The sequence below is a fragment of the Bidens hawaiensis genome, unplaced genomic scaffold, assembly GCF_021521415.1.
Source record: "Bidens hawaiensis isolate Kalapana, Puna unplaced genomic scaffold, B.hawaiensis_p1.1 tig00006634_1, whole genome shotgun sequence".
NCBI classification, from domain to species: domain Eukaryota; kingdom Viridiplantae; phylum Streptophyta; class Magnoliopsida; order Asterales; family Asteraceae; genus Bidens; species Bidens hawaiensis.
In genome coordinates this window covers 500,699-513,934 of record NW_027491448.1, presented here as the reverse complement: position 1 = coordinate 513,934, position 13,236 = coordinate 500,699, and the positions used below count along the sequence as shown (strand labels likewise).

The 13,236-nt window shown below is 32.4% G+C and overlaps 1 protein-coding gene across 1 annotated transcript; it reads left to right on the top strand.

Moving 5' to 3' along the window:
- Positions 1-2,093: 2,093 nt before the first annotated feature.
- Positions 2,094-5,352, top strand: LOC143633183 (hydroxyproline O-galactosyltransferase HPGT3-like). Its single transcript, XM_077101530.1, has 12 exons — positions 2,094-2,262; positions 3,244-3,307; positions 3,419-3,468; positions 3,561-3,751; positions 3,849-3,909; positions 3,995-4,067; positions 4,207-4,330; positions 4,407-4,494; positions 4,618-4,668; positions 4,755-4,826; positions 4,936-5,048; positions 5,172-5,352. Exons 1-12 carry the CDS (start codon positions 2,099-2,101, stop codon positions 5,192-5,194), a joined length of 1,074 nt encoding a protein of 357 aa, XP_076957645.1. The 5' UTR covers positions 2,094-2,098; the 3' UTR covers positions 5,195-5,352.
- The last annotated feature ends 7,884 nt before the right edge of the window (positions 5,353-13,236 follow it).

Below are 13,236 nucleotides of genomic sequence, written 5' to 3'. Positions count from 1 at the left end.
TTGGAAATTCAAACATCCGAATTGAAACATTGTGTCATCGCTTGGATAACAATTTCGAGATAAGTTTTATATCGGTCGAATCATATCGTTCTTTCGATAAAAACCCTAAAACATCGGTTTGAAACTTGGGAAAAAACATAACGGTGTTAAGTATTTTTTAACGGATGACCATTAAGACAAAAATAGTTGAAAGTTGGGACCGCTAGATTTTTAAAGTTGGGATTATTATCGGCCAATACACAAAAATTATGATTATTTATTTTTAATTTGCCGTAATTAATTAAAAGAGGTGGGGTAATATGATTGATGGAGGTTGGTTGAATTAATGGTGGGAACCATTTCTTTCGCGCCCAAACGTTGTACCCACAATAGCGCACAAACCAATTTTCAGATGTAAACGTCCCTCCATGGTGGTGATGGGAACGTTTTTTGTTTGAAAGAAAAGAAGCCCCATTACGGATACCCTTACAAAACTCGCATTATGAAACTTTAATGTAGTAAAACGAACCGATACCATTAGAGTTCCCGCAGACTGGATTTGAATCCTTTCGATTTTCCGGCAAGATAGACATTATAGAGTTTGTTCATGAATCAAGTTCAAGGTGTGGCAACGTACAGGGTCACTAACTAATTATATATGTGTGTGTGTGTGTGTGTGTGTGTGTGGAGAGATAATTTGAGAACCTTGTTGAGTTTTAAGAACTTTCAGAACCTTATTCTTAACCACACATTTAATTAAATAAGTGAGATTATGTGGTTGAGATTAAATCTGATTAAAAAATTAAATATGCGAGAGAATAAAGATGTACAGTGATTACACTAATTTAAACGTTCGTTAAACCTATATAAAAAGTCGATTCGATGCGTAAAAAATGTTGTAATTTTTCTACGTACATATAACCTATGTATATTACATATATGTAAAAAAATTCAAAAAAAAATGTTACGTTAAGCTTTTCGAGTTCTTAAAACTCAAAGTGGTCTTATTGAGTTTTGCTTCCCTTTCCCTGGCTACCACTCTGGATAGCCAATTCTTTTAAAGCATCCCTCCATCTCTTCCACAGTGATCACAATGTTCCCTGTTATTCCACCTTGCTATCTTCTTGTTTTCACTTTTAGGTTTTTTTTTTGGATGATAGTAGGTTGCGGTAATGAAAGACTGGATAGTCTGGTCGATCAGATGTAAGGATTTATGGCCTGCTCTGATATCATTTCAATTTTGGTTTCAAGAAGAAGCAGATTGTAATGTTTCATTCATTCCACATTAAATCAAATAAAAAAGGAATAAAAAAGGCTAAGCCATAAAACACTCCTCGTTTATCACTCCTCTAATTATGAAAATGATATTAATAGCTGGTGTTTGGGATTCCTTATTTTCCCCTCCTTATGACTTATGAAGGTTTAATAAGTCATTTTTATGTTTATAAAGTGTTTGAAAACACATAAGGATTTTTACCTTTCTTCTTATCAACAAGACTAAAAAAGGGGTTTTCAATAAATTGGGATTTGGTAACTTATCAACTTATAGGTTTGGAATATCTATTACACCCTTCCATTCCACCAAACTCTCTTTAACCATTACACCCTTACATTAATAAGCTAAACCAAACACTTTTTTAAAAACAACTTATTAACTTATTGGCTTATAAGTTAACCCAAATACTTTTTTAGAGACTCCTTCTTAGAAAGTCATAAGTCATTTTCAAATTATCACAGAAAGACCTTTTCAACTTAAATAAGGAATCCCAAACGCACCTTGGACAAACAAAAAAAAAAGATCCTATAATTACGAGAATATCCTTTAATTGGCCCCCCTCAATTTTTATAATTTGTTTGTTTTAGTTCCGTTACAACAAGAAACATAACCGGAACCAACAGAATTTATGTCGATTTACCGTATCAACACTTAGGTTTAACATCGTTCGGGTTTCACCTTCATGCTCCGGCGCAACACTTAGGATGAAACGCTAGTTAAGCTATATAAGTATAGGTCTCGAAGTTGGGTATACTTGAACGTCAGGTGGTCAGTCCTCTGTCCCCTTCATATACATACCCACTGATTTGATCTTCTTGATTAACAAGATCACATCCAACAAAAATGGAGAACAACTCTCCGTACTACAAGGAGGGGTTGCCACTATCAACAGCCACAATATCTAAATCTGATAAGCAACGATCCAGATCATCTTCATCAAGATCTTCCATACCTTCAGTCTTTCTTGCTTTCTTCTCTTGTGTTGCCTGGCTTTACATCGCCGGCAGGTATACATCATTCAACTGTTAACCCTTTCTTTCATTTTTCATTATTGAATTTTAGGGCTTTTATTTCAAATCATCATTTTACTAGTAATCTAATTTTAGGGTTTTTATTGCTAATTATTTTAAGCATATAGAGTTTAACAAGACTGTAAATTTTAGGTCATTTATTTGAAATGATCATCATACTAGTATTCCAATATTAGGGTTTTTTATTTGGTGATCTTGCAATCATGGGTGGCTAAAAGATCACCATTTTGATAATGGGGTATAATTAGGGGTGTCTACGAGCTGAGCTACTTGAGATTGGATAAAAAGCTTGAAAAGAACCGAGCCTTATCGAGCCCGAGCTAGAGTCTAGGATGGGAAGATTGTTTAAGCTCATTGAGTCTTAATGAGCCTTGTGTAGTTTTTTAAGTTTTAACTCTTTTGGACTTCTATGTATTAATTTCACTCTACACAACCAAGCTCGAACCGAACATTGGCTCGTTTAAGGTGCTGCACGCTGTACACGAGCTCGAGCCGAGCTTTGGCTCGTTTAAGTTTTCCCAAATTATTTAATAATAATAATAATAACTGTATATAAATTAATTAATTAATAATAAACGAGCAGAGCCCGATCCGAGCTCAAGATTGAAAAAGCGACTCATGAGCCGAACTCGAGCTCTCATAAGTCAAAGCGAGCTGACCCTCTTTTGCACCCTAGGGGTATTAACAGTTTCCTCTAAATGCTTGAAAGTTCAATTTTTTTGACGAAATTACAATTTCCCTTTTACTTATAATATTAATATTTCAAATTTTTTCTACCCTTGTGGTTGCTGATAAATTTTGTAACCATGGATTAATTGCATCAATTATGTGAAATGAGGATTTGTGCCTGGAGGAGTTCTTTTAGGGTAATTATGGGCTTAAGTTATCACGTACTTTATTGAAAGTTATCATGTTATTATGAGCCTAAATGACTTGATAATATTTTGTGTTTACTAGATTATGGCAAGATGCCGAGAACCGAACGTTGCTGGCTAATTTGCTTATGCAGAATTCCGCAGAGGTTTGCTTTAAATCTATAATTGTCAAATTTTTTAGATGTTATATAAACAACAGCTAAGTAGTTGTGTATTTTTAACTTAAAAACTTTTTTTTTTGTTGTGTTTTATGGCAGAGACCAAAGGTTCTTACAGTTGAAGACAAACTCGTGGTCTTAGGATGCAAGTAATTTCTTTTTCTTTTTGTTTTTTTTTTTACATTTTTAGAGTTACCTGCTGATATTCTAATCCTGTTTTGTTTAAATGTTTGTTATTCAGAGATTTAGAGAGGAAAATTGTTGAAGCAGAAATGGAAATAACACTAGCAAAAAGTCAAGGCTTTCTTAAGGATAGGTTAAAACAACCTGGTATTTCTTCCAATAAAAGACTGCTTGCAGTAATTGGTGTTTATACTGGATTCGGCAGTCGGTTGAATAGAAATGTTTTCAGGGGATCTTGGATGCCAAAAGGTTAGTTGATGATTGAAAAATGTTTTAATCTTTTCTTAATATTAATATAGACTGAAGAGTAAAATGCTAAATGCTAATTTATTTGAGTTTTTTACAGGTGATTCTTTGAAAAAGCTTGAAGAAAGAGGCATAGTCATACGCTTTGTAATTGGACGGAGGTTATCTGCTCGTTTATTTATTTATTTTTGTTTTACGTTATTATTTGATTTTGAGTCAAAACCTAACTAAGCTTTGAAATTACAGTCCTAATCGTGGTGACAGCTTGGACCGCAACATTGATGAGGAAAATCGTACAACAAAAGATTTCTTGATTCTTGTAAGTTAAGAGTATGAGGTTTATCTTCAAGATGGTCATATACTCATATAAAACTTAGTTTTGTCGAATTACCCAAATACCATTTTTATCCTTATATATACTTATTTATGCTTGCTAAAATTGCATGTATGATTCTTAGGATGGTCATGAAGAAGCTGATGAAGAATCGCCGAAGAAAGCAAAGTTCTTTTTCAGCAGTGCAGTTCAAAATTGGGATGCGGAGTTTTATGTGAAAGTGGATAACAATATTGCCCTTGATCTTGGTAAGAATATTATCATTTGTTTTTGTATTAAACATTAGAATTTTGTTTTATTTATTAATCCTGTTCATCTTTTTAGAGGGGTTAATTGAACTTCTTGAAACCCGCCGTGGTCAAGATAGTGTTTATATTGGATGCATGAAATCAGGAGAAGTAGTTTCTGAAGAGTAAGTAGTCTTTTTACCAACCTTAAAAACTTTTCATTTCATTTATATGTGTGTATGTGTGTGTGTGTGTCCTGCACACGTTTGAAGATTTGTATCCTGAGTTTTTATTATGTCGATTGTCAGGAGAAAGCCGTGGTATGAACCAGATTGGTGGAAGTTCGGTGATGAGAAATCGTAAGTATTTGACCTTGTGGGTTGACTTTTACCTGTATAAAAGTGAAGATGGGACCCACAAACAATAAGATGTTGACTTTGTGCAGGTATTTTCGACATGCAACTGGATCACTTATTATTCTATCAAAGAATTTTGCTCAGTACATAAACATAAACAGGTAAGTTGTATTATTATGTCTCTTCATTGTTTGTGTTAAGACTTTTCTTCTACAAACTTCTGTTTCCGGTCAATGAGTAAAAGACTAATATGCCCTTAATCTGTTGTAGTGCATCTCTTAAGAGTTATGCTCATGAAGATACATCCATTGGTTCATGGATGATGGGCATACAAGCAACTTATATAGATGAAAGTCGTGTGTGCTGCAGCAGCTCACGACAAGGTAAATTTGCTTCTATGTTGACACTGTGGTCATTGCAAATTTGTTAATAATATTAGTTTTGTTGCACAAACTTGAAGGGTGTGTTTAGATGCTTAACTAACATTCAAACAATTTTGTTTCCAGATAAGGTGTGTTCATTGGCTTAATTGGACTCGAGAGGTTTTGTTACCGGTTCTAACAAAGCTATAGCCCCGGAGAGTTTACAGTTAGCTCGTTTCACTCGTTAACTATATTTGTGTGTAAAGTTTAGTGACTATTTGTAGTTGGTAAATTGAGTGTAACAGTTCAAATTTTGGATTTTATATTTGTGTTTATGCTGGCCCGTTTCATTACGATGGGCGTGCGTGGGTTGTGGTATTATCTCATCCTTATAGCAAGTTATGGTAATTTGGATTTGGCTTAAACTGTGGTTAAGTTTGGATTGTTTTAGTATCAGTTTCTTCAAGAGTTTGTGCAAGTAGAAGGGCTAATTGCTTATGTTAAATGGAGGACTAAAGTTGCAAAAGTGACCAAAAAGGAAAATGAAAGTTGGATATATTTTAAGGACTAGGTTAGGTACCCGTATAAAATACGGATTAAAATAAAAAAAATTATTTAAATAATAATACAATGTAAAATATAAAAACATGTTCAACATATAAAAAAACATAATATATGGTTGAATAAATTATACAATACACAATATGAAAATAAAAAGTTGAAATTTCGTAAATCTCTAAATATTTTTTTTGTATAAAATATTTGTAATTTAATTTGTAACTTTATCCTTCATATTAAAATTAGTAGTTTCATTTTGTTTTTGGTTTCAACTCTAGATAATGAAACACATAGCTGGCCTTGTGAAAACATGGTTTCTAAAAAACAAACAATCTAAAGCGATTGATCTTAACTTTTATTAATCTTCATTATAAAACAAACATAAAGTGAAAATTTCTTTCTTTGAAATTAATTATTTTATCTAAATCAAAGTAAAAATCCGTTACTTATAAAAACTTAATATTAATAGCTAATACAATCTATACTATATAAAACTAAATAATAAATTTATGTTGGCATTAAATTTTTAAATCAGGAAATAATTATTAAAAAAAGAAAATAACAGACTAAGAAAAAAAATTAAATATAAAACTACTAATAAGAAAAATATATATATATATTTAATATGAGAGAAACCTGAGAAAATTTTGTAATGATCACTCGTGTGTAATGACATATATCATTAAGACCCGTGCGGAACACAAGTTGGAATAAATCAATTTATTTAAATAATAACAAAATATGAAGTACAAAAAATAAATCAATTTTTTTATACTATATTTGTAATTTTAACCTCCATATCAAAATTAGTAGTTTCGTTTTTTTTTTTACTTCAAATTTAGATAATTAAACACATAAATTACCGTGCATTAAAACAGGTTGCCTCAAAATTAAATCAACCATCTAAAGCGATTGATCGTAGCTTTTATTAATCTTCATTGCAAAACAAACATAAAGTGAAAATTTCTTTCTTTGAAATTTGAAATTAATTATTTTATCTAAATCAACGTGAAAATCGCTACTTATAAAAGTTTAATGTTAATAACTTATACAACATATTTATATAAAATTAAATAATATATTTATGTGTTTATTAAATTTTTTAAATAAAAAAAAGTAACTATTAAAATGAGAAAATAATTGATTAAAAAGAAATAAAAGTTATATATAAAACTATTAATAAGAAAGAGAAATACATTTAATAAGAGAGAGAGGTGGAAAAATTTTGTAAGACACTATTTGTGTGATACCATGTGGCATTGAAAAACTTTTATTTATTAAAGACAGAAATGCAATTTTTGTTCTTTAAACATTGTCAGTTTATGGATCATGTCCTTTAAAAACTTTACTTTCATTCCTTGTCCTTTAAATGACAAAGTAACTTGAGTTTTGTCCTTTAACTTAACGGTCATCCAAAAAACCCGTTAAGTCCAAGCTTGAGAGGGTAAAACGGTAATTCCAACCCTTTGTTAATAATAATTAATAAAAAATTTAATATATATTATTTCACTTCTCTCTGTCACACACACACAGTTGCATATCTTCCACATCCACACCCCCACCTTCTTCTCCGGCCAACCCTCGTCGGCGCACAACATCGAACATGTGCACAGACTCTCTGCTCTACTTTGTATGCTCTGTCTTTTTACTCCAACCTTAAACCTAACCCTTACCTTCCTCCTCCTGATATTGTTCAGGGACAAATCAGAGCATCCACAACTCTCACCATACAGCCACCACCATCTATCTCGTTCGTCACCAATCACCATCACCTAACTCGCCGCTACCACCATCATCCCCAAAAACTAGTAGCATAACCAAATTTTGCCACCGCCGGTCACCGTCACCATCCCCTAAAAATCGGACTCTGCTGCCGCAGTCCACCACCACCGCCACTCTGGGCATGTTCCTTGGTCTATGAGCAGCAAGAAACGAACAAACTGGTCAATTATCATAGATATTGTTGCAAATTGGGTGGATTTCTTGAGTATGTTAACCAACACGAAGATGATTCCCATAGTGCGAATTGGGTGGATTCCATGTGGTGGTCAGAAAAACGAGATTTTAGTGCACCATTAGATGCCCGAAAAACAAGATGATTTTTATTCAAAAAGGTTCTTAATTTGATGATTTTATGTCAAGCATTTTGGGGTTCATCAATGGGAACTTATGGTCGCCGGTGGTTAAGAATCCATGGAAAAAAGATCGATCTGGGCCTTGGTGTGTGGCTAAAGTTGAGTGAGAGAGAGAGAGAGAGAGATTTGGGTCTAATAACATGTACTAAAAAGTTATTTAAAAGTAAAGGGGTGCAATTACGATTTCACCCTCACATGCTTGGCACATGTAAGGACTTAACGGGTTTTTTGGATGACCGTTAAGTTAAAGGACAAAAATCAAGTTACTTTGTCATTTAAAGGACAATGAATGAAAGTAAAGTTTTTAAAGGACATGATCCATAAATTGACAATGTTTAAAGGATAAAAATTGTATTTTTGTCTTTATTAAATAGTATAGATATGGTTAAAAGGGTGCAAAAATAAGAAACAAAGAGTTATAAAAAAGGGGAAAGTGAATACGGTGCTACCAGACGCCTAACCTTATATGCCAAACCAATCAAAACGATTTGATTAAAAACTAAAGTTTATTTCACTTTAGAAAATCTCCAAACAACTGAGTAAAGGAAAAAACCCTAAAACTGAAAAAGAAAACACCACGTTGCTCCGTGCACATCACCAATTCCTTCATTGTTCTTCATCGTCACTTGCTTATAAGCTTAATTCTCAAATTTAATCCAATTAATTATATGTTTTATTGCAAAACGAATTTCATTTATATTGCAACTCCACGTGGATGCATAATTTCATTGCATTCTGCCATAAATCTCCAAGCAGTCATAATCACAGTTGGGACTCTGTATATTGAAAGAAGTGCAATTACTCCTAGGAGGATGTAAGGGATTTTTTTTTTAATCAAAACGTGGAGAGAGATGAACAGTAAAACCATATTAACGAATGATTGCCTCAAGAACAGATTAAGATCAATTAATCACTTTTTAATCAAAGCATGGATAGGTTATCAGCAGGTGACGATGAAGAAGGATAAATGAGTCAGTTTTAAGGGGTTTTTTTTTCCATTACTCAGTTGTTTGGAGATTTTCTAAAGTGAAATAAACTTTTGTTTTTAATCAAATTGGACCTTGGACATTTGAAATTAAGAATGCATTGCATCCAGAACTATGTATGCAAAGTGGTATAATGAATTTGATATAAGTATATATACAAAATATTGATGATTGTTTACCTTCCCTAAACATCTGTGACTTACAACTAGCTCTTCTTTTTTCATTTTTTTTTTCACATAAGCAATTAATACGTATAAATGTATTTAAAACATGTATATACTTTGAAAATACTTTTGCATTTAGTTAGTATCTCTCTCCTTAAGTTTTCTCTTACATATTATCAACCTTTACACCATATTCTCTTACTATACTAACCTCTTTTTCAAATCATATAGGGATGTATCATATCGATAATAATACCAAAAATACTGATACTAACTCTAAACAAGACTGGGTACCGAATATCGTACCAAATTTGTTGATACGGTGCATGTATTGGTATTTTGATACGGTACTTGTTTTTTTGTTTCTCCTAATCTCCATTGATTTTGATACCAATACCAAATCAGATAAATCAATACAGGTACTAGTACGATACGATAACCAAATAGGCAATAAGCGATATCAAAATACTGAATACCGAATTTGAGAAAAGTGGGTACCGAATACTGTACCATATGTATCAATTACCAAAAAAAAGTCTCATCTCTAATGCATATGGAAAATAATTACATAGCAAAACAACTGTGTATATCAATTTATAATTTACATATACAAAATAATAATTACATTGTGTATATAAATCAATTAAAAAATAATAGATGATAAAAAAGACGAACTTGAGTTACAAATTTTCATACAAGTCGAACTAACATTTAGATATAAAGCTTGGAATAAATCCAATTCCAACTCTATCAAATTAAATGGGGCAAACTCAAACTTCGACTCCTTTTCACTAATAAAAATGATAGATTTTCTTTTGGAAGGCTAAATCCGATTTCAATAAAACAAATGAATAGCAAGAAGTTAATACAAATACCATTAGTACAGGACTACAGGACATCTCAAACAAATGATACAACTTAAACTTACATCAATCTTTCCATTTCATATTTTTTATTTTTTTGTTCCATACTTAACCTTTATGAAGCTTGATTTTTTTTCTCCTAAATAATGTTTTCGATGAACGGCTTCTTTCTATTCCATATACACCAACATGATCATTGGCAGACCTACGCTAAAGATGTAGAGGTCAGGTGCCCCCATGCGAATTTTTTTAAAGGTATATATATGTTAAAATTCTGTCGATTTTTTTAAAGATATATGTATCATTGGCAAACCTACACCGAAGGTGTAATATCCCACCAATTTATGCTTTTTCCATTTTTGACTTGTTGAATACTCTCCGAATGACATAGCTTAACAAAATGAAAAAAAAAAAAGTGATACTCCATACAGTAATTCTAATATCATGTAACATAAGGACTATCCACCAATTGCATGTAAAACATGATATTAGAATTATGCATTGACCGACACTTTTTTTTATTACTACTTCGCTAAACTATGTTATTCGGTGGATGGTCAATAAGTCAAAAATGGAAGAAGCATAAATCAGCGGTATATTACACGTTAATAGAAAAGTATAGCAAAACGAAAAAAGAAAAAAAATATTATTTCCGATTATACGATATATAAAAGGAAAACGTTTTGCTACACTAGAATAACGTGTTTTCTATATTAGTCCTTGATTTTCTTAAAAGTTTGTTTTGGCCCGTAATATGTTTTTCTAGCCTTTCACTTTTTGCCCTCTATATATTTTTGTATTTTGACCATAAAGTTTGTAGTGGTTCAGTTGTAGCCCCTAAGTATTATATTTTTGTTTATTCAATTTACATAAAAAGTAATTCTCATATGACAATTAGCTTCTAAACTTTGGGAAGCATAAAGTAAAGCTAAATATTAATAAGATGTGAATTGGTTAAGGACACAAGGGTCCCCCAAGTTTTATATTTTTGTGTTATCCAAATTATACAAAGGTAATCAATCATCAACTTTTGTGTGCATACAAGTTTATACATTGTGCATAGCAATTTCTTTTTTCAATCTTATTCATTTTTTTTTATTTTCATATTTATTTTTAACCTTCTACTTTTCATATTTACGTTTAATCTCTAGACTTCTCATCTTTTATAAGTTTGTTACAAAACATTTTTCACTTCTAACCTCAACTTCCACTTCCAACTTTCGTTACCATTACTTTCATCTTTCACAAATTTGTCGTTTAGCGTTTCAGCCTATATTACGCGAGTTAAGACGCTACAATGGTTGTGTGTGGTTCAACGTTTTTACGTATTTTTTCCTGTTCAACGTTTCAGTCATAAGTTAACTTAGTTATTCTTTTCTATATTTTCTATATTTATCTCAAGTAAAACTAATAAATGTGTAGATTGAGATGTGTTAAATCGGTGTTTTAAAAACCGGTTTGTACTGGCCGGTTGGATCGGTAATACCGGGTTTCGCATATCAGACTTGTATTTTGAACTCAATATTTTAGGCGATTTGCTAGAACATCCAACCGACGGTTCTTTTCTAAAATATTGGTTTAAATCGGCAAGCTGGCTCTAATCCCAAGCGATTTTTGATATTTTCCGGCTCATGTTTTCTACAAGTTACTTTTTAACCTAGTAATTAACATCAAAACGGATAAACTTTTTGATTATATTTTATTGTGTAACCCAAATACTTTTGGTAACTTTTGAGTTAAAGTTACATTTATATAAGGCTGTCACTTTTACTCGAAACCCGAAACCCAACCCGGGAAAATCTGTACCCGAACTAACCTGACCCGAGAAACCCGACCGCGAGAAAAGGCTAACCCGAACCCGAACCGAAGTAATTCGGGTTGGTTCTTGGGTCCGAATTTATGTTTCGGGTCAACCCGAATAAACTTCTAGTTTTAAAACCATAATATTTTTAGGTATTATATGCTAAGCCTTAGCCACTGACGTTATCAAAATTTAGTCCAAATCGACTATTCTCATTCCGCCTATTATGGATAGATTGTTTATTATTTATTAATGTTTTAATTTATGACTAAAAACAACCATAATCCAACACCTTATCCCTAATCACAGCATATTGAAGACGATTATGTCGGTCTTGTTTATTATGGTTGAACTTGTTAAATTTTACTCTTTCTAGGATGTTTTAACGGTTTATTTTGTTTTTTTGTTGGTTTATTTGCATTACGAGTAAAGAAGAATATGTTACATTTAAATTTTACAACATAGTTTTTTTTCATAGGATACTCGAAACCCGATTAACCCAACCCGAACCTGAAGAAACCGTGAGAGATTTGGGTTGGGTTTCAGGTCTAGATTTAAAACCCAAAGAACCCGACAAAAGAAAAACTATAACCCAAAGAACTAACCCGAAGAACACCCCTACATTTATATGCTGTTACAAGATAAACTATTAACCCAATTAAACCTCCATTTACCATTAGATTGTTGTGCCCGGTCACGGGAGCTTGGGTGGACAACTCTAGAAAGATATTAATAAATTTTCATGTATAGAAATGGAATATGATAGAATACAAATTATTATTTTTGGTTTTAATACGAAGCAAGTGGTATTTATTTCTTCCAACATTATCAATCAAGCCCTCTAGTTTGAGTTCAAATACACACAGAGATCGCTACAATCCGTCCGTCAGTCAGTCGTGGTGGGCGGTGCTCTGTGTTACTGTAAGCAAACAAACATCAGGTACCGATGCATCGACCGTTCGATTAATCGATGTGTGCTGTGACTTGTAATTGATGCCATGTTTTCTGTTTTAACGTTTTCTAGGGTTTTAGAATTCCAAGACCTAATTGATTGCATGAGTGGCCAGTTTGAAACCCTACGTCGTTTGATTTTAATCTGATTTTTCAACTTTTTTTTTTTAATTTGATTTGAGTAATTAGGTTATTGAGTCAAGTTAGGATTTTTGTGCATCTGCACGTGTAATGAGTGGCGTTGATTGGTTGTTTAGTGGATTTTTGATGCCTGGCTAATAAAATGTTTGGTAGCAGATTATTAAGTTTTTTATTTGATTTGAGCAATTAGGTAATTTCAGTGCAGTTAGGGTTCTTGGGCATCTGTACTTGTAGTGAGCGCGTTTATTGGTTGTTTAAAGGGTTTTTGATGCCTGATTAATAAAATGTTAGGTAGCAGATTATCAAGTTTTCTATTTGATTTGAGCAATTAGGCTATTTCAGTGAAGTTAGTGTTTTTGTGCATCTGCACGTGTAATGAGTGCCGTTGATTAATTGTATAATGGATTTTTGATACCTGATTAAGGAAATGTTAGGTGGCAGATTATCAGTGGTGTTATGCATGTACATTGAGTATGCATTAGTCAATTCTTTTACCTGCAGCTTGTATTTATTGCCTGATTGATTTGATTGCTAACGAATTTGTCAGATGATTCTCGAGTTTTGATGAATTGATGTCCATTTGTGATTTTTTATTCCATGCATGACATGC

Coding starts and splice junctions, on each gene's coding strand:
- LOC143633183 (XM_077101530.1), top strand. CDS start 2,099: ATGGAGAACAACTCTCCGTACTACAAGGAGGGGTTGCCACTATCAACA. Junction 3,469..3,560: donor CTCGTGGTCTTAGGATGCAA/GTAATTTCTTTT, acceptor TTTGTTATTCAG/AGATTTAGAGAGGAAAATTG. Junction 3,752..3,848: donor GGGATCTTGGATGCCAAAAG/GTTAGTTGATGA, acceptor AGTTTTTTACAG/GTGATTCTTTGAAAAAGCTT.